General features: G+C 52.1%; 1 protein-coding gene across 2 annotated transcripts; it reads left to right on the top strand.

Annotated features, from left to right (window-relative positions):
- Window positions 1-8,639: 8,639 nt before the first annotated feature.
- LOC117886227 lies at window positions 8,640-21,233 on the top strand. Of its 2 annotated transcripts, XM_034787895.1 has the most exons (7): window positions 8,640-8,827; window positions 15,506-15,778; window positions 16,784-17,042; window positions 17,717-17,826; window positions 18,200-18,271; window positions 18,986-19,024; window positions 21,174-21,233. In XM_034787895.1, the coding sequence occupies exons 1-5, from the start codon at window positions 8,692-8,694 to the stop codon at window positions 18,202-18,204; spliced, it is 783 nt and encodes a 260-aa protein (XP_034643786.1). In that variant the 5' UTR covers window positions 8,640-8,691; the 3' UTR covers window positions 18,205-18,271; window positions 18,986-19,024; window positions 21,174-21,233. The 2 variants fall into 2 exon arrangements, with proteins under 2 accessions (XP_034643786.1, XP_034643785.1); XM_034787894.1 differs by lacking the exons at window positions 18,200-18,271; window positions 18,986-19,024; window positions 21,174-21,233 and having other exon boundaries at window positions 17,717-17,881.
- The last annotated feature ends 288 nt before the right edge of the window (window positions 21,234-21,521 follow it).

The raw sequence follows: 21,521 nt of genomic DNA, 5'->3' as shown, positions 1-21,521 counted from the left end.
GGTGGGGGCGGGGAAGAGTCGGCTATACTGTATAATGGGCACTGAGGCAGCAGAAGGTAGGGGTGGGGAAGGGGCGGCGATACTGTATAAAGGGCATGGATGAGGGAAAGATCAGCAGATCTGAGTTCTCTGAACATTATCTGATACTTGTCTCCTAGATCTGAGACCTAGACCCAGGAATCCTAGAGGTCTTTCTGGTCCCCCTTCCATCCAGCATCTACATGAATTCACAGAACTGACACCACTGATTTCTAGGCACTTCTAGGGGACTACATTTACACCTCTCCCAGACTATGAGACCCCATTACTCTGCAGAGATGCCACCTGGTGGGGATTGTCTGGTATGAGCCAGCAAATGTCCCTGCGGGTTACTGCCCACTTTCAAAGATCTCCCAGGTTTCATGTCTCTGAGACACCAGCCACTGCCCATGTGGTCTTGTCCTCAGACTAAGGAATGAGACCCTGACTGGCCCTGAACCCCCTGAAGAAGAGTATCTCAGCTGGATGTGCTCCCCTTTTATGGATGTGGGACTTTTGGACATCCAACTCAATGTGGGGGTGGGCGGGCAAGTGAGGTTGGCTGGCAGCCTCGGAGGGGACCCAAAAGGTGAAGCCAAAATCAAGGAAGTCTGAGAAAACTACATGTCTACTTCCCCCACTCCACAACCTCTGGGCTATGGGAAACACCCAGCATATTGGGTCAGGGTCTGTGTTGCACCCAGAACAATTGGAGGAGGCCTGATGTCAGTTGGGGTCTGTGCAGTGCCTGGTACAATAAGGGGAGAGCCCTGAACTCAGTAGGTCTGAGTAGCACCTAGTATGGGGGGGCATCCTGGTCGAGGTCTGTGCAATACCTAGCATTATCGAGTGGAGGACTGATCTCAGTGGGGATCTGGGCAGCATCCAGCATGTTCGGTGAGGCCCTCATCTTGGTACTGGCCTCTAGGTGCTGCCTTAAGACTGCTAATTAATTAATAATAATGATAATAAATGGTATACTACAGCTTCCCATCCCACCCTCGCCCTGAAGTCTGCGGGGTCATCCCAAGAGCTCCAGGGTGATACTTTCATCCCAAGCAATGATTCCCCATGGCTCTTCATGAGCAAATCCCAGCCGCTAATTGTGCAATTCCATAGCACCATAACCTGAAGCCCACATCCATGCCATTCCCACACCACACCCTCGCCAGCCTTTTCAGGTCTTTGCAGCCAATCTCCCCTGTCTCCATTACTCTCTTGCCTTTCTACTTCCTGCCTGATCCCCATCAGGCCCACTCTGAACAGCATTCCATATGGGGTGTCCAAAAGGCTACCAGTACGTTAGGAACTATTGGGAAAAGGATAAGATGATGACAGGATGATGACACTCTATAAATCCATGGTACGCCCACCCCTTGAATGCTGCATCCAGTTCTGGTTGCCTCATCTCAAAAAGGAACCAGAGAAGGTTCAGAGAAGGGCAAGAAGGATAATTAAGGGTGTGGAGCTGCTTCCGTACGAGGACAGATTAGGGCTGCTCAGTTTAGAAAAGAGATGACTTGGGGGGATATGACTGAGGTTTCTGAAATCAGGAATGGTGTGGAGAAGGGGAATTTGGAAGAGTTATTTACCCTTTACCATGACACAAAACCAGGGGTGACTTGAGGAAATTAAGAGTCATCAGGTTTAATACAAACAAGAGGAAGTACTTGTTTGTATTAAATGGGGCATGGGGATCAATGCTGACTCATAGGGGACAGCGCCTCCTACTGAGTCTCCTAACCACTCTCTGCAGCACAGCGCCCCCTAGAGCTGAATGAGGACATGAGGGCCAGGACTAGGTGTGAGGGGAGAGCGCGCCCTACAGAGCTACTCTCTGCCCTCTGCAATCCAATACCCTCCAGTGTTGCAGGGGGACATTGGAGCCAGCATTGAGACCCCTCCCTCAACCTGCAAAGTAGCCTGTGTTGCAAGACATCCTAGTTTAAGCTAATGTGGTCACTTCAGTCTTGCAGCTTCAGGTCTCAGCCGAACATTATATTTGCAGGTGTGCTATTTTGTGCCCTGTTGTGTCTCAGCGGAGAGTGCTAACCAGGAGCATGTGTCTGCGGTCCCTGGGGCAGGGGTCATTTGATCCCCAAGTGGCCCGAGGAGGAAGCAGCTGTTGCTTTTTATGAGAGCAGAGACGGAGCAGGCGTTTGAGCAGAAAGAACAACCTCAAACCACAGGTTATTCAAGGCACCCTGGAGACTGAACATGTTCTCATTGTTCTGGGTCAGTGGCTGACTCTCTGTTTATCCCCCTGCCTCTCTCTCTCTCTCTCTCTCTCTCTCTTTCCTGTCCCTGGAGTTCTCATCTCGTCTCACTTCTGGCCTCTCTACAGTGTCATCCCTGCACAACAAGGATCCTGATTTATTTAACTCCTTCGAGTTCAGTGAGATCCCCAGCAGCTAACTAGGGTTCTCGTAGAGTTGAGGAGCAAAAGTTCAAACCTGAGATGTGCTATGAAATAAGTGATTTTTAGTGACACCACTTTGTTGTCGTTTCTGAAATTGGCAATTCCTCCCCGAGGGGTGGATCTATATGGATTATTAATTCCCAGTCCCCCTGCAAAATATTTTTATTAATCTTTCCAAACTCTTGCACTTCCCTGCCCCTTGCCTCCATTTCTTCCAGACGGGAATTGAACCCACCTCTAGAGCCAATTGGAAAGAGTTGTCCTGGCCTGGGAAATGTTTTGAAATTTCAAATATTTTTCTTTTCCGCATGCAGATGAAACAATTGGGGCACAATTTTGAATTGCCCCCGCCCCCAAAATGTCTGTAACAGGGGAGAGAGTGAGGCCTAAGTGAACATGATGTACAGGGTCCCCAAATTTCTCTTCACAGGAATGCTCTGGGATGTGGAGAACCCAGTTTCAGGTCTCTGGTCTGTTAACCCTGGGTCTTCTCCATGCTAGATGACTTCCATAGCCATATGGCTGCTCATAATGGTCCCTTCTGGCTTCATAAACTGTGATCATCCCATCTGAGCCCCTGCGTAACCCCTCCCAAAAACAATTCCTAGAGCAGAACTACTAGGATCCCCCCCCCCCGATTTAAAACTTGCCAGTGATGGAGAATCCACCATGACTGTTGGTGATGCCCTCAGTCAGGGCCAGCTAAGGACACTTCTGTTGCCTTTTGCGCGTACAATTAAAGGCACAACATTTCATTACCCTGGTGTTCAATCCTAATGGGAATTTTATCCCAGAATGGTCCCAACTGATGACTGGCAAAGCAGCCCTGCTTACTGAACTCCCAGGTAGAGTAGCTATGTCGATGCAAATAGACGCACTACTCCTGAAGACTGCCCCGCCACTCCCAGTTCATCGCTGGATGGCAAGGGGGAGCTCGTTCGGACACTGGCTTCCACTCTGCACAAGAACCCAACTCTGGGGGTCCTTTAGCCAGTCTGGGGTCCGGGAAGAGGCCATGACAAGGTAATCAGCCAGCCAGTAGCTTGTGGCTCATGCGGCCCTACCCTTGGGTATAATATTGAGAAACTGACCAGACATAGATATAAGAGCCCTGCTGGGACACCAAAGGGCTTGTTTGAAAATTTGGGAGAACGTTAAGAGGCTGAAATTGGAGCTGGGGAATTTGGGGCATGTTGGGGTCTCAAGGGGTGCCGGGCTAATGAGCCTAGTGGGGGTGTTTAGGGGAGCAGTCTGTCAGTAGGATCTCAGCAGAAGCATCAGAGCTAACCCCAGGAAGTCAGGGCCTTTCCTTGGCTGTCCTTTCTCTATGGCACATGTGCTCAGGGGCAGCTCAGGAGGGAAATTTCCCAGTCCCAATGAAACCCTCTTAACTTTCTCCCTAGTCTCTGTTTTGCTTCAGTTCTCTCTTCATTACTGGCCCCAACCCTACCTCTAGCCCAGCGAGTCGCATCTCCCCACGAAGACAACCCGCATGGCACATGTGTGAAATTCTCAGACAAGTCCCAAGACATTACTGACATAACCTGTGACTGTATAGATCATTGTTACAACCACTGTTTTATATTTGCAGCAAATATTGTACAAAGGTTGTCGGGTAAGGCGTCTATGGAAAAGTTATGATTTGCTCATTATGATTATGCTGTCTGTATGTGTGCATCATTTGTGTAGTTGAAAGTTATGAATATTGCCTATGTACTTGCATCGCAATGTGTTTAATTCTAAATAGCATTACTGAAGCATTTGGTCAGCTTCTTGAGAAAGGAATTTGTAAACTACATGCCCAGTGAAGAAACACTTAACTGACAGTGGTCCTTGGAAGACTCCAATCCACATAAGAAGTCTTCCTGTGAACTTTCAAGGTAGCATGTGAGCAATGGCTGCCGCCTTTAAAGAAGTGAGTCATGCATGGACATGTGACTTGCCCATGTGACTCCAGAGTCCATCTTACTATTGTGATTTTCCACAGTAAGAACAAAGAGGTGTCCTCCCACAGGCAGAGAATATGAAAAGGCCCTGAAAACTCCATCTTGTCTTCAACCCTGCTTCTTGCCTCTGGAGGAACTTTGCTACAGACTGAAGCTCTGAACATAGGACTGAATGACCCATCCCAGCTGGGGATGTTCCAGAGATGTGATTTAAATCTGCAGTTTATTCCATCACTGCTACAAGACTGAACCAAGAACTTTGCCATTACTGTATGTAATTGGTTCCATTTAACTAATTCTAGCTCTCATCTCTATCTTTTTCCTTTTATGAATAAACCTTTAGATTTTAGATTCTAAAGGATTGGCAACAGCGTGATTTTGGGGTAAGATCTGACTTGTATATTGACCTGGTTCTGGGGTTAGGTCCTTTGGGATCAAGAGAGCCTTTTTTCTTTTACTGGGGCATTAGATTTCATAAGCATGCATCCCCATAACGAGTAGCACTGGTGGTGATACTGGGAAACTGGAGTGTCTAAAAGAATTGCTTGTGTCTGGTTAGCCAGTGGGGTAAAACTGAACTCTTCTCTATTTGGCTGGTTCGGTCTGCCTTGGTGTGCAAAGGAACCCCAGCCTTGGGCAGTAACTTCCCTGCTTAAAGCAACTTGTCCTGAATTGGTACTCTCAGTTGGGTCCCACCAAACCCAGCATCGTTACAGTCCCTTTGTGCTTTCTCCAATCTGCCCCCATGCTTGGGAAGAGCTGTCCAGAAACAGCTGCAAAGCCATTTCAGGCTCCACCGTCACACCCCAAATTAGCCGTGATGCCACTGAAAACAGGACAACAGTTGGAGAGTGGGATAGGGACACAGGAGGGTGATGGGAGGAAGCGGGAGGGTGTATGGGGCAGAGGACCTGGGAGGAGAGACGCCTCGTCCATTGTACTACAAAGGAAGGAAGAGGTTGAGGGACAGGACACAGGGAGACAGAGGGATAAATAAAGAGGCACCCAAACTTAAGCCAAACTCCACCTCTGTGTCAGCTTGAACGGTCTCTGGCGTGTGGTTGTTCCTTCAGCTCAGCCACCGGCCCCGTCTCCGTTCCTGTAAAAAGTAACATGACTCATCTGCTGGGTGACGCTGCCGGCTGAGACACGTCCGTGAGCCCTGCCCACGCAGCGTTCGCCTGAGAATGGCGACGGGTGAGCTGGGCGAGAGGTGCAGGTCTAATTCAGTTCTGTCCAGTTACATGTTTTGAGTCAGTGCTGACCCCCATGCCCCAGTGCTGGCCCCTTGGCCTTTCACAGCCAGGAGTGTGGGTTTGGTGCTGGGCCCGTGCCTCCGGTGTACCTGGCCAGGGTAATGGATGGAGTGAGGAGCCGTTACCTGGTTACCCTGTAGATGATCCCTCTGGTATTGTTGGACCAGGCCCTGCAGCGTGGCTGGGAGCCGAAAGGCATGCTGGGATCCCCCGAGCCTGGCCGTGGTCAGACAACAGCATGTGGTGCCTCAATGGTGGGGCGGGGAGGAGGCTGCATCCCTTAGGCAGTACTTCCTCTGGCTGTAATCAGAGGGGAGCAGGCAGCTAGCAGGAGACGGGGGTTGGGGGTGCAGCTTCCAGGCTCAGATTGCCCCCCCCAGCACGTAGCTAAATGTGTCTCCCTGCGCCAGGTGAATGACTCATCCTGCACTCCTTCCATGCCTGCCTCATTTATGCCTTCCCTCGGTCTCCGCCTTTCCCTGCCTCACTCTGCCACCCTCCTCTTCATCCTCCCCACTCCGCCGTCTCTCTCTCCCTCATGCACACGTTCCCTCCGTGTGTGTCGGAATTTCATTCCCTCTCTCTCTGCTCCCCCTTCTCTTACAGTCGCCTCTCCACTCCTTCTTCTGGATGTGCCTCATTCAATCTTTCTGTTTCTGACTGTCATCTTTGTTCTTGGTCAATGACCTCCTTCTGCATATCTCCTGCTGTGTCTCTCTTTCACTGTCTCCATCTTTATCGCTTCTCTTCTTCAGGCATTGTCTCTTCTTCTCCCTCTTCACTCATCCTTTTGTCAATGTCTCATTCACTCTTTCCTTTTCTCACTCTTGCTCTGTCATTCATATGTTTACTCCCTTTATTTTTCTCTTTCCCTTTCACTTCCTCTATTTACGAAGCAGCCTGTCTCTTCCTTCATCTCTTTGCCTCTGTCACAGTCCCCCTTTCCCTCTCTCACTCTTTCATTCCATCTCCCCGTTAATTCATCAGGGTTCTCCAGCGATCAGCACGTCTTGAGGCTGCATCATCAGCACTGATCCCTGCTCCTTTCAGACTCCAGCTGGCCAATCCCAGGAGCTGGTTCCTCTCTCGGATGCGCAGACTTTGGGAAAGTGTCTCGCTCCATGGGATGGATGGTCACAGATATTTGTAAGAGCTCAGTTGCTATTTAAGTAGCCCATTGAAGGAGCAGATTCACCGGGCAGCAGCATCCTGTTACACGCAGCATGGAGCTCCTCCATCTCCTGGGTGAGTGACCCTGCACTCCTCCTTCAGCCTGTGTCTCCTTCCCCCCTTCCCTGCATGTGTCTCACCTTCTCATTCCACCTCCACCTCCTCGAGGCCCCTCATCCCATAGACTCCATCTCCAGCCTCCATTCAGTGACAGTCTGGCGGATGTCTGGCATTTCCCAGCCACGTGGGGTCTGCTTACAGGGCCTTTCTGTGCAGGGAGCATGAACTCTGACCCTCAGTCTTCTGCAAATAGACTCACAGTCACCAGGTGGTTCCTTTCCTAGAGCTTTACTCGAGTATCGCGCTCCTGGTCTTTCCACAACTGTCATTTCCTTCCACCTACTGTCTGTCTCTCTCCCCTAGGGAAATAGATGTTGAGCCTCGTCCACCTGGGTCCACATAGCCCTAAATTACATTCCCTGTTCTCCAGCCCCCTTCCCTCCTGTGCTGTCCCTGGAGCTCTCACTCCCTGACTTCTCCCCTTCAGCTTCTCTCCAGATCCTTCCCTGGCTGGTGTCACCTGCAGGTAAGGAGGGACTCGATCTACACACACACACACCTCAGCTGTCCGTCCAGGAAGGTCCTCTCCATGAAAGGTAGTCACCCCATCGGGCAGACTTCAAGTTCCAGTCTGGTCCCACGGCAAGGAGTCTGGCTCATCGGGTCAGAGAATGGGACATGAAGCCTTTCACCTCCAGGGGGTGCTGGCTCCAATCCTGCCCCAGAGGAACTGGCTGGTCAGTGGGGTGCAGAATAGGACCAGACAGGGGACAATGATTCCACTATGACCTTCTGTGCCTGGCTTCTCACTGTGGGGTCCCAGGCATTGTGTGTAGGGGACCTCCCCGCCACAGGCACTGTGTGAAGCGACCCTCCCACCCCCTCCTCTGAGTGCATCTCACTCTGTTTATGCCCCACTCAGCACCAAGATTCAGGACCTGCAGGGGGCGAGGGGCAAGACTTCCCAAAGTGACTGGTGATTTGTGGGGGGCTCAGTGTTCTGGGTTCACCTTCAGGCCTTATAGAGTCTGGATTCTCTGATAGGGCTGAGCCAGCCCCCCTTAAACGAGACCCCTGTAAGCTGCTTGAAATGGAGCACCCCAAAAACAGACTCTAACCGTGGCCTCAGGGCCACATGCTGAGTGAAATCTGAGCAGCACTGGCTGCAAGCCGGGAGGTGGGGGGTGGATTTGAGCCTCGGGGCTTCCATGGGGGAGGTCTCTCTCCCTAGCTGCCATCTCCTCTCATCTCCCCACTCGCACCCCCACTCTACTCATCTCCCCACCCCCACCCCCACTCATCTCCCCACCCCACTTCCACACCCCTCATCCACCTGGTCTCAGCACCCCCACGGAGCTGACTGAGCTGCTCCATGCCCGGCGGAGCCTGTGACGTGTGGCGTGGCCAGGTGGAAACCAGAATCCCCTAGAGGTGACAGTGTCTCCTGCCCCATCGCCATGGAGCACAGGGTGGAGGTAAGGCCAGGAGAGATGCAGCCAGAGCTCTGGGGCCTATGGGGGGCAGACACTAGGTGTTTTGTTGTGTGGGAGGAATGGAGAGCTGCAAGGGGCTGCCAGCTACAGCCAAGGGGGACAGGAATTGGGAGGCAGCACTTGGCTGGGGGAGTGTAACATCTCCTGAATCTCTCTGCCCTTTCGCAGCCCCCCTGCAAGCCCCCACAGTCATCATGGACCCCCAGCACCTTGTGTATTTCTCAGGGGAGTGTCTCGCCCTCAGATGCTCGGTCTCTGGTGGGGAGGTGGGGAGCAGCTAGCAGTTCTACAATCAGCCTGGGGAGCAAGTCTACACAGAAACCACCGGCATGTCCGGAGGGCCCTGGCTGGTCCTGACGGCTGAGATGGGGAAGGTCGGGGCGTACAGCTGTGAGTACTGGGCAGTGAGAGATGGGCGGAACATCTACTCTGCACGAAGCCAGCCTGTCCAGGTACCAGTGATGGGTGAGTCCCCTTTCTCCTGCTATGTAATAGGGGATTCCCATCCCCGTCTCCATTGCATGTGAGTCCCCAACCCCTCAAGTGTGGGGAGAGTCACAAGCCTGCTCACTTCAACCACCAGTGTCTCCTTGTAACAATGCGGTTCTGGCGGGACCCAACGGAGAGTGCCAATTTAGGACAAATTGCTAAAACAGGGCAGTTACAACCCAAGGCTGGGGTTTTTTCACCTCTAAGGCAAACCACACCAGCCAGACTAAGAAGACTTTGGTCTCACCCCACTGGCTAACCACAAGTCACACAAGAAATTTCCTTAGACACTCCAGTTTTTCAGTATCACCACCAGTGCCACTCGTTATGGGGACAAATGGTTATGAAAACCAATACCCCAGTAAAAGAAAAAACGTTATCTCGATCCCAAAGGACCAAGGCCCAAACCCAGGTTAATATACAAATTAGATCTTACCCACAAATCACGCTGTTGCCTACCCTTTAGAATCTAAAATCTAAAGGTTTATTCATAAAAGGAAAAAGGTAGAGATGAGAGCTAGAATTGGTTACATGGAATCAATTACATACAGTAATGGTAAAGTTCTTGGTTCAGGCTTGCAGCAATGATAGATAAACTGCAGGTTCAAATCAAGTCTCTGGAACATCCCCAGCTGGGATGGGTCATCCATCCTTTGTATAGAATTTCAGTTTGTAGCAAAGTCCCTTCAGAGGTAAGAAGCAGGATTGAAGACAAAATGGAGATGAGGAATCAGCTTTTTATAGTCTTTTCCAGGTGTAAGGCCACCTCTTTGTCCTTACTGTGGAAAATTACAGCAAAATGGAGTTTGGAGTTACATGGGCCAGTCCCTGCATAGTTTGCTGAGTTACAAGGTGTATTTGGCTTCTCTCAATGGGTCCATTGTATAGCTGATGGTCCTTAATGGGCCACCAAGCAGGCTAGGCAGAGCTAACACCAACTTGTCTGGGATGTTTCCCAGAAGCATACCATAAGTTTGAAATACAGACAGTATAGAGCCAATATTCATAACTTCAACTACAAAATTGATACACACATATAGACAGCATAATCATAACCAGCCAACCATAATCTTGTCTTAGACACCTCATTTGACACCCTTTATACAAGATTTGGTGCCACTACAGGACTTTGGTTCCAACCATGTTCTATATTGTCCCAGATTATGTCAATAACGTTACACTCCTGCCATTGGTGGATGGTCTCATTGTCTTTGCTACACCTACTCTGTCATGGAGTGCGGGGGAGTCAGGGCCCTGCATCCCCCACTGCCTGCAATTCACTGTGACTCTCAGCCAGCCAGGAAAACAGAAGGTTTATTAGACGACAGGAACACAGTCCAAAACAGAGTTTGTAGGTACTGATAACAGGACCCCCTCAGTCAAGTCCATCTGGGGGACAGGGAGCGTAGACCCCAGCCGGGGGGCTCCCTCCATTTCCCCAGTCAACTCCCAACTGAAACCCCCTCCAGCAGTCTCACCCAGCCTTCCCCCAGCTCCTCCTCCAGCCTTTCTCCAGTTTCCCGAACAAAGGTGTCACCTGGCCCCAACCCCCTCCTGGGCTCAGGTTACATGCTCAGGTATCATCCCTCAAGTGAAGACACCCCCTGATATCCCCATCACCAATGCAGACAGTCCGAATAAAACTCCCATGCAACATTCCCAAGTCAATCTGCCCCACTCCCTGCTCAGTCACACCTCTCCCCGCTTCGAGACTGAACTGAGTGGGGTCACTTTAACCAGTGACCTGGGGAAGTTCAGGCCCCTCTCTCCGGGACAGTCCATCAGCTATCACACTGGCACTCCCCTCCACATGGACCAGCTCCATGTCATAATCCCGCAGGAGCAGGCTCCACCTCAGGAACTTGGCATTGGCTCCTTTCATCTGGTGTAGCCAGGTCAGGGGGGAATGGTCAGTGTACACAGTGAAGTGTCGCCCAAAGAGATATGGCTCTAGTTTCTTAAGGGCCCACACCATAGCCAGGCATTCCTTCTTGATGGCCACGTAGTTTTGGGTGATAGCTTTTATTGGCCCAGCGTCTTTCACCAACCCATTTTCTTGCCCATATCAGGGAAGGTTGATTGATCTTTAAAGACCAGCAGGTGATGCTCCTGGGATAAGACAGGTGTGAGCCTACAGCTAACCCAACAATCCAACAATGCTCCGTCTCTGTGGAGCTATCACCTCACCTACCTTGAGAGGTGCAGGGGCAGAGAGAGAGGGGGTGTTATGGGGTGTTTGCCCCCCCTTTTCCATCCTCCCTCTTGAAAAACCTTTCCAGCTGAGAACCAGGACCCAAAGAGTCTCTGTGGAAGGATGTTCCAGGAATTATTAAATTCACAGCTCCAGAGAGTTTTGTTCCCAGTGTAACAACTTCTTGCTCACGTACACAATGGGATGTCTCTCCGCCTTTTCATCATCCTGCATTAACACCGCACCCAGCCCCGTGCCTGAGGTGTCGGTGAACACCATAAAAGGCTTGTCAAAGTCTGGGTTTGCCAGAACTTGGCCACTGACCAGAGCTTCCTTCAGCGCTCAGAAAACCCTCTGACACTGCTCGGTCCAGAACACCTTGTCTGGCTTCCCCTTCTTGCCTAGTTCTGTGATGGGGTCGGCTATGGAGCTAAAGTTGGGTTCAAATCTTTGATAGTACCCCGCCATCCCAATAAAGGCTTGGATCTGCTTTTTGGTTTGGGGAGCAGGCCAGTCTCTGATCACCTCCACCTTGGCTGGTTCTGGCTTTAGGCAGCCGCTCCCACCCAGTGGCCCAGGTCGGAGACTTCCGCTATCCCCACCTTGCACTTCTCAGCTTTTATGGTCAGCCCAGCCTCTTGGAGTCGGTCCAGCACCTGTTTAACCTGGGACACATGGTCCAGGTCTGACTAAAGATACAGATGTCATCAATATATGCCACTGCAAAACTCTCCATCCCCCTCAGTAGCAGATCCACCAGGTGCTGGAAGGTAGCAGGCGCCCCCTTGAGGCCGAAAGGCAGGGTCAGGAACTCATAGAGCCCCAGAAGGGTGATAAAGGCCTATTTCAACCTGGCATCTGCATCCAGTGGCACTTGCCAGTAGCCCTTTGTAAGACCCATGGTGGTAAGGTAGTGAGCTGCTCCCAATCTGTCTAGGAGCTTGTCAGGCCGGGACATGGGGTAGGCATCAGATACAGTGATGGGATTGAGCTTCCGATAGTCCACACAGAACCAGATCTACCCGTCCTTTTTAGGCACCACCACCACAGGCGAGGCCCAAGGGTTGGAAGATGGCTGGCTCACCCCCAAAGCCAGCATGTCACTGACCTCTCTTTCCAGGTCATGAGCAGTTTCCCCTGTGACTCGGAAAGGGTAACATCTTATAGGGGGGTGTGATCCTGTCTCCACCTGGTGGACAGTCAGATTAGTGAATCCAGGCAGGTTGGAAAACAGCTGTTGGTACAGATGCAGCAGCCCTCTGATCTCCGCTTGTTGGGCTGGGGTTAACCAATCAGAGAGGAGAATTGTTTCCGGGGGGAGCCAGCTCCTGCCTCAGGGAATAGATCTACTAATGGGTCATCTCCCTGCTCCTCCCAATATCCACACACGGTCAACACCACATTCCCTCGGTCATAATATGTCATCATATTCACATGGTACACTCAGTGGTGGTGCTCCCGGACAGACAGCTCCATCACATAGTTTACTCCATTTAGTTGCTTGACAACCTTGAAAGGACCTTCCCAGGTGGCTTGTAGTTTGTTTTTTCTCACAGGGTTGAGAACGATCACCTGGTCTCCGGTGGCATAGGCACAGGCCCACGCCATGTGTCATACCAGACCTTCTGCTTCCTCTGGGCCCTGGCCAGATTCTCCTTGGCCAGGCCCATGAGCTCTGCAAGTCTTTTTCAGAAGGTCAAGACATACTCCCCCACCAATTCTCCATCAGGTGTGGCCTTCCCCTCCCATTTGTCTCTCATCAGGTCCAGGGGCCCCATTACCCTCCTTCCATATAATAGTTTGAAAGGCGAAAACAGGGTAGACTTCTGGGGCACTTCCCTGTACACAAACTGCAGTTGAGGTAAGTACTTGTCCCAATCCTGTGGGTGCTGGTTCATAAAGGTTTTCAGCACCATTTTTAGCGTTCCTTTGAACCTTTCCCCCATATCCAGGGGGTGGTATTCTGAGGCCCAGCTGTGCCGGACCCCACATTTCTCCCACAAGCACTGGAGCAGGGCTGTCATGAAGTTGGATCCTTGGTCAACCCCTTTGTTTTACTGCTCCCCAGTCACTTACTGCAGGAAGCACCGTCCACGGGGTGCAGTACATCCCACCTCGGCCACCAGTTGTCACGGAGCATGGGGGAGTCAGGGCCCTGCACCCCCCACTGCCTGCAATTCACTGTGACTCTCAGCCAGCCAGTAAAACAGAAGGTTTATTAGACAACAAGAACACAGTCCAAATCTGAGCTTGTAGGTACAGACAACAGGACCCCCTCGGTCAGATCCATCTGGGGGACAGGGAGCATAGACCCCAGCAGGGGGGCTCTCTCTCTGTTTCCCCAGTCAACTGCCAACTGAACCCCCCCAACCCCAGCAATCTCACCCAGCCTCCCCCCGGCTCCTCCTCCAGCCTTTTTCCAGCTTCCCAGGCAAAGGTGTCACCTGGCCCCAACCCCCCTCCTGGGCTCAGGTTACATGCTCAGGTATCGTCCCTCAAGTGAAGTCACACCCTTATATCCCATCCCCAATGCAGACAGTCCCAATAAAACTCCCACACAGCATTCCGAGGTCAATCCGCCCTACTCCCTACTCCGTCACATACCCCCCCCCCAAAAATGAACCCCCCCAAATAAACCAGAACCATTTCACAGATTCTCAAACCAGAAAGCGCCCATGTGATCACCTAGCCCCATCTCCATTGGATGTCTCCAATGTAATTCCTGTTTGAACCTGAGCAGATCTTCTAGCGAAACATCCACCCTTGTCTTAAAAATGGCCAGTGGTGCAGAAGCCACCACAACCATGGGTACTTTCTTCCACTGGTGAATTCCCCTCCCTGTTGAAAATTTCCACCTTATTTCCAGTCAGAATTTTTCTAGATTCAGTGTTCATCCATTGGATCCTGTTAGATCTTTGGCTGCCAGATTGAAGAGCCCTTTGGTATCAGATTTCTATCATTGTGTTAGGTACTTATAGACCGCGATCAAATAACCCCTTCATCTTGGTTAAGATAAACATGTTGAGCTCTAAAGATTGCTTCAGCACCTGAGCTGGTGGTGAGGCAGACTGTAGATTTCGAGAATGTGGCTAAGTTTTAGGTCGCTGGTTTAATTCTGGCTTGAAGGAGCTTCATGATGGTCCCTTCTGCCCTTTGACTTCAAATACAGCACATTGTTGAAGAGTGCTTGTGGTTCTTTGAATTCTCACTCTGTTCTCCAAAGTCCTTACCTGGGACAGGAGGGTAGGGTTGAAATTCGTTGCAGACGTGTCAAAACATTTCATTTAAACATTGTGGATCAGAATGAGACATTTTCCTCCTTCTTGAAACAAAATCCTTTATTTTTGGCTCTGTTGGTATCCTGTATCTGCCTGGAGCGGCTGTGGTGCCTGATGGGAGTTTCAGTTCTGGTGTTTTGTGGTCCCATCCTCTTTTCCTGGCCAGCCCCCCTCTCAGAACTAAGCCCTCCATGTTGCATTGCAGCAGTTCAACTAGAGGGGTGACCGCTGTGCATCTTGGCAGATGTAGTCCGGAACAGGAGTCTGTTCTATATTTGATTTAGGCCGGTAAAGTCGATGTCATTGACCACACACAAACAAACAGAGAAATATTTCCAACCTTCATAACTGAAATTTATCACTAGGCAAACTAAGAACAATGATGACTCAGATCTACTTCAGGCTATTTACTTTGTATATTTTGTCCTTGTAGTCTCACCACAAGCACTGGGCCGGCCACGTTGTGTGAGCACAGCCTCTGGAGTGCAAGCGGGGGCCTCTTCCTTTCATCTCATCAGGCCCTAAAGGAGCCCAGTTTGAACCAGCATCTACTAGGACACTTTCTCACAATCCCTTGGGTGCAGGGGGCAGCCGGCCCTCATGCTCTCTCTAGCCCCTAAGCATTCTGTCTATCTCCCCAGGGAGCGTGTTACTCTCCTGTGCTAAGCTTCCAGGAGGGAGATATGGCTTCTGAGAGGAAATCGGGGTGCAGGTCTCTGCAGATGTCCCCACTTAGAATGGGGGTGCTCAGCTGGGGCTCACGGCTCTGATGGGGATCCCAAAAGCAATACATCTGCCCGTAATGGGCAGCAGTCTGGGTGGGAGACCATCTCGGAGTGCAACCATCCCTGCTTGGCCCTACCGACTGGTGCATCTGTTTCCTAGGGCTGGTTGAGATGGGGTCACTAGCATTTCTCCCCCTACAGTGCCTGAGACACAACCAGCAATCTAGCTGCAACCAAGGGCATCAGCTCAGTTTTGCTTCCTGGTTCTCCTCCTTCTAGTTGTGTCAGGTTTTCAAGAACTGAAATTCACTCCCCTCTCAGAGCTCCCAGGAGTCCTGGCTCCCTCCCCATGCCTCGATTTGATCTCTAGACCCCACTTCCTCATCACCAATTGCTCTGCTATTTCCACACTCTCGGTACATTAACACTCCCTCTTCTCTCCTGTTGTTGCTCTTCACAGATTGCCCTCTCGCTCCATCCATCTCTGCAATTTCTGATCGCCCCGGAAAGAGCCCTGTTACCATCGAATGCTCGGCCCCTCCGGGACACATGGCTAAAAGCTACCAGTTCCTGAGACAGGGGAATGTCATTATCTCACAGCCAAGTGCCTATCTCCAGCTCTGTCAATCTGATTTGGATGCTACCGGCCCTTACACCTGCAGCTATGAGATCAGTGTCTCAGGGAGAATGATCCAGTCACTGCCGAGTGCCCCCCTCTCAATCCATCTGACAGGTGAGTCATGTTTCCATCTACACCTCTTCGGTCAGGTAATGGCTGTTCAGAGGTCTGCCCTGCAGACTGGAGGGGTTGTGGGCTACCAACTAGTACATCTGCGATGGACTGAGTAATCTGTCTGTAGAGCTGATGAATCCTGTCTGATACTGGGGGTTGGTATTTGGGCCAGACTACAGACTCCACTTTGGATGGGGGATTCTTTACCTTCGCTGTGGTCAGTTGGTCTGAACTTCTGAAGGAAGGTGGGAACAGAATAGCACCAGAGGGTCGTTGAGTTAAAATGCTCGGCCATTGCAATGTGATTGCTCTGGGCAATCAGAGAGCTCCTGTCCAGGAGAGCTGGTTTGTCAAGGCAGGTCATGTTAGCAACTAAGTCCCTGTGACACTGTGCTCAGCAAGGGAGAGCTGTTGTGCTGCTGAAATGTCTGTCACCTCCCTGACATTCCCACCTGTCGGCCTTGCCAGCAAACTCCTTGAGAGCTGCCAGTCCAAACCTGGCCTTGCATGTCCCAATCGGTGTCCACAGAGGCATCTCCCTGCAGTTCCCAGTCCTGATGCTTGGAAACTCACAGGAATTATTAAATTCACAGCTCCACAGAGACGGAGCATTGTTGGCTTGTTGGGTTAGCTGTAGGCTCTCACCTGTCTTATCCCAGGAGCATCACCTGCTGGTCTTTAAAGATCAATCAACCTTCCCTGATATGGGCAAGAAAATGGAGAAAATCAGTAAATGAAAAGTGGGTGAACCCAGAGCTGATGCTCTTCAGAGAAAACATCTATGGGTGGGGAAGGAACATTAGTGATCAAGGAGGGAAATATGCAGTGGTAGCAAATGAACTTGGGCGTCGTCTCCCTTCGGACACATCAGTCAACTCCTGGGATTGGGAGGAGGAAGCACCATAGCACTGGGGGTTGTTGGAGGGCTCAGTCCCCACTGTCTCTCTTCAGGGCCTTCCGTGCTCCCGGAAACCTTTCGGCCAACTCTGCAACTGTCCCCAACAGGCCCTGAGTTCACCACCGGAGATTTTGTTACCCTGACATGCTCAGCTCCCAGCTGGGAGAAGAAGATGCAGTTCTGCTTCCTCAAGGCTGGGGAACAAGTGGCATGCACAAGACTAGGTGCTAGAGGACTCTCAGAGTTACCAGATTGGAAGACACAACATGGAGGATTCTGGCTCGTACACCTGTATGTACCGGGTAGCCGAACCTGGGCAGGAGACCTCCTCCCTAGAGAGCCAGCCCATCTCCATCACAGTCACAGGTGGGGCCTCTTTCTCTCAGCATGTGATAGCAGGGACCAGTAACAGAACATAAGAGCTGCCATGCTGGTCCCTGGTCTGTCTAGCCCAGTAGCCTGTCTCCAATGGTGCCCATGCCAGAGCTTCAGGGGGAGCGCACAGAAAAAGGCAATTTTGGAAGGATCCAGCCCAGGTGTCCATCATAGCTTGTAGTAGTCGGAGGTTCAGACTCACCCCGAGCATGGGGTTGTGTACCTGACCATCTTGGCTAAGAGCCATTAATGGACCTGTCCTCCATGAATGGATCCAGTACTTCTGGGAACCCAGATATGCTTTTGGCCATCACAGCATCCCATGGCAAGGAGAGCAACAGAGACCAGGCAACTGGATGGTCAACCTCAGGGGGCTGGACAGTCAATCTCTGGGGTTCTTTCTCCATCTGGCTTGTCCTTGCACTTCTGTCTGCGTTTGGCACTGAGGGACACTCTGATTTGCTCTTCGGTGTTGGGGTGCAGAGGGTGGCCACCAGGGGATGGGAGGTATGAAGGGATTCTCCGTCGAAGGGTGGAAGTGGGGGTGTACCTTCTCCAAGGGGTATGTGATGTTTCCTCATTTTATTTGCACACTCAGCCAGGTGCTCTTCATTCAGAACCCTTCCATTTCTATCCTTGCTTTCTCTGCTCTTCATTCTCTCCAGGTGTCCCACACCCCCCGCTGGCTCCAAAAATCATTCTGGGCCCCCCAAAACACCTCTATTTTCAGAGGGAATGTGTCAAGCTCACCTGCTCAGTTCCTGGAAGCGAGAAGGTAAGGGGATACAGATTCTACCATCAAAGAGGTGAGCAGATCTCCTTGCTGGATGAGGGGCCTTGGCTAGAGCGTGTGCTTATGACTGGGAATGCTGGGGTGTACTCTTGTGCCTAGTGGATAATCTGATCTGGGCAAGCCATCCTGTCAGGGAAAAGCGACTCCATCTCCATCATTGTGACTGGTGAGTCCAGCCCTGTCTGCAGCACCCCTTTGCCCTTGGCATGTGTGTTCTGGAGAGGCCCTACTCCTTCCAGGGGCTTCAGAGTCTTTATGGCTTCCTGTTGAATCCCAGTGACCCTTGTAAGGTGGGAAACTGAGGCACCCAATATTGGCTTAGTCAATTTTTTCACGTTTATTTATTAATTTTCAGATTGAATCATTGACACTTGTCGGTTCTGATCATACATGTGTGACAAACAATAAGATATATCGGACTGAACAGGTAGGGGCCCAAGTTTCCAAATTTGTCTCAGGGTATGTCTACACTACGAAATTAGGTTGAATTTATAGAAGCCAGTTTTATAGAAATCGGTTGTATACAGCCAATTGTGTGTTGTCTATATAAGACAAAGCCCCTACTATCAGGATGGTCCCGTCCGGACTTCTGGTCACTAGGGTTACCAGATAGCAACTGTGAAAAAATGGAACGGGGTGGGGGGTAATAGGTGGCTATATAAGAAAAAGTCCCAAAAAACAGGACTGTCCCTTTAAAAACGGGACATCTGGTCACCTTACTGGTCACCCCAGCTGTCCCCAGCCAGGAGCAATGTCTCCTGTCCTTGCTAAGAGGCCCTTGCCAGAGAGTTGCGTTGGGTGGGGGGGCGCACTCCCCTCTCATCCCACTGAGGGGTTTGAAAGTGTCAATGGGTGGGGATCATTGGGGGTCCCCCCCCTAGCCCTCTCCTCTCCCCAGGGGTGAGATGTCTCCTCTGGAATCCAGCAGCAGCGTCACTTGAGGTTCCTGTCGAGGGTTACTCCTGGCTCATGAGGGTCGTTTCTCCTTCCTCCCAAGATCGGCTGTACCCTACCTCCAGAGTTTTTCCCTCCCCCACGCTAGCCCTCCGTAATGTCATCCCCCCCCTTAACGATCCCCCTTCCTTTTCCATTACCGTGTCCCCTCTCCGGGGGCTCTGACCTGTTCTCCTCTCCCATGCAGTCTGTCTCCTGACTGTCCCATGGCTGGTCTCACCTGCAGGTAACCATCCCTTCTGCCACCCTGAGATGCCACCTCCGGGGTAGGGGAGGGTCTCAGAGTGGGGGGAGCATCCCCTCTGATCACACAGCAGGGGTTGCAAGTGTGACGCAAAGGAAGGCCTGTTGCATTTCCCTGCAATCCGACGGTTGGCAGCTCAGACCCAGTCTCCAGTGGACGGGCACTGGAGAGCATCCCTGTAGGCCTCAGCTGGAGTATTGTGCCCAGTTCTGGGCACCGCATTTCAAGAAAGATGTGGAGAAATTGGAGAGGGTCCAGAGAAGAGCAACAAGAATGATTAAAGGTCTAGAGAACATGACCTATGAAGGAAGGCTGAAAGAATTGGGTTTGTTTAGTTTGGAAAAGAGAAGACTGAGAGGGGACATGATAGCAGTTTTCAGGTATCTAAAAGGGTGTCATAAGGAGGAGGGAGAAAACTTGTTCACCTTAGCCTCTAAGGATAGCACAAGAAACAACTAACTGTCAGGATGGTTAAACACTGGAATAAACTGCCTAGGGAGGTTGTGGAATTTCCATCTCTGGAGATATTTAAGAGTAGGTTAGATAAATGTCTGTCAGGGATGGTCTAGACAGTATTTGATCCTGCCACGAGGGCAGGGGACTGGACTTGATGACGTCTCGAGGTCCCTTCCAGTCCTAGAATCTATGAATCTATGAATCCCTGCCTGAAGCCTGTTTGGTGAGATGAGTTTGTGAGGTCTCGGTTCCCAGCGAGACAGGGGCTCGCCACTGTCACTGACAGCCTCAAGAGAGGGCTTGGCATTGCATGGAGAAGGGTTTGGGGGGTCCCAAGAAGCCCCCTTCACAGTGTCAGTCTCTCCTTTAAGCTGCAGTGACTCAGCTTCCCCCCTCCAGGATCTCCACTGGCCAGAGAAGTTTGGAGACACAGGGGTGCGAGGGAAGTAGGGGGGATTAGCCAGTGAGATGGGCTGACTGAGCTACAGGACTGGGGGGCCCTGCTGGGTTTAACCTGCACCAAACTCCCACACTGGCTGTCATATAAAGCCCTCTGTGTTTACAGATGCCAGCCCCCAGCCTGATCACTGACTGTGACCCCACAGGGCCCCTCTCCCGCACTGGAGGATCTCTGACCTTCGACTTCACGGTGCCTGCCAGCAGCCCTAGGCCAATGCACTCAGCACGACCATCTGCCCAGCCCCGGGTTGCTGCACACTGGTTTGTCCAGCTGGACATGCTGGGCCCACCGAGCTGGGCAGATGGATCCATCCAGACAGGGCCAAGCCATGTCCGTAACTGTCCATGGTGCAGGGGATACGTGAGAGGAACGGGCCATGGAACCTGGACTCTCCTCTCAACCGATGAGTGTCCCTTCAGGGCAGGGGATGGCACATTTTGCGGGACCCTTTGGGGGGCACATGCCTGAGCTGCCCACAGAGCTGCCAGGCGCTGCAGAGCCGATACCTTCAAGCAGCAATTGAAAATCAGGCTGCAAAACCCACCAGTCGCAGAGGAAACCCATCCCCCTGCTCACATCCGGCAGCACTTCTCACCTTCCTCTCTCACCGGGCAGCTGCAGTTCAGCACAGACACTGCCTCCAACGGGCCCTGTGAGCCACACAGCTCAGGAGAGGGAAAGGGAGCTGGTGCATACGGGCGGCACGTGAATCACCCATTCGGGAGCCTAGTCCCCAGCCCACCCCTTCCGCCCCCTTCCCCACCTGAGCCACAGCCCCCACCCCACCCCCGTGGCAAGAGGAGCGCTGCCCCAGTCGCCCCGAGTCCCAGCCTGGGCTGGGGCCATGGGGTAATACCAGGGAACCACGATGGGGCCTTGGGTGGACGTGGGCAGGGCTACACCTGGCTGTTTGGGGAGCCTTAGCCTCCCCTGGCCTGTGAGACCCACCTCCCGTGCTGGTGGGGCTGGGAGGACCAGCGTGGATCACACATGGGGTGGGCCGGTGGGATCGGCCTATGAAAGAGAAACTGCAGTCGCACCTGGAGGCTGTGCTGGGAGCTCCGCTCCTGTGCCCACCCCACAAGGGATTCGGCCCTAACTGCAGCTCTCAGAGCTTCGTGGGGGCCGCTCACAGATGGGTGGGATGCAGCAACTCAAATGGAGAGGTCCTGTAACCACCATCTCCCTGACTTTCCTTCTCTCCCACCTCCACAGCACTTCCAGACGTGGCTCCCCAGGCCCCGACACTGTCTGCAACCCCCCACAGGACCAACTACCTTTCCGGGGAATCCCTGAACTTCACCTGCTCCGCACCCAGAGGGACCAGGTGGTGCAATTCCAGCTGTGGAAGGACGGGGCAGCACAGCCCCCCACGGACAGCCACGGGCAGCGGGTTCATAGCTTCCCTCTGGCACAGCTCGGGGTGCAGGACTCCAGGACATACACCTGTGTGTACTGCGTTCAGCAATCCAAGGGACAGAAGCAATCCTGGAGGAGTAACCCCGTCTCCATCTCTGTCTATGGTACCGTGAGCACCTGCTCTGGGCCTGCAGTTCCGTGGGC

Source organism: Trachemys scripta, chromosome 12, assembly GCF_013100865.1.
Source record: "Trachemys scripta elegans isolate TJP31775 chromosome 12, CAS_Tse_1.0, whole genome shotgun sequence".
Lineage (NCBI taxonomy): Eukaryota > Metazoa > Chordata > Testudines > Emydidae > Trachemys > Trachemys scripta.
This window is presented reverse-complemented; position numbering and strand designations above follow the sequence as displayed.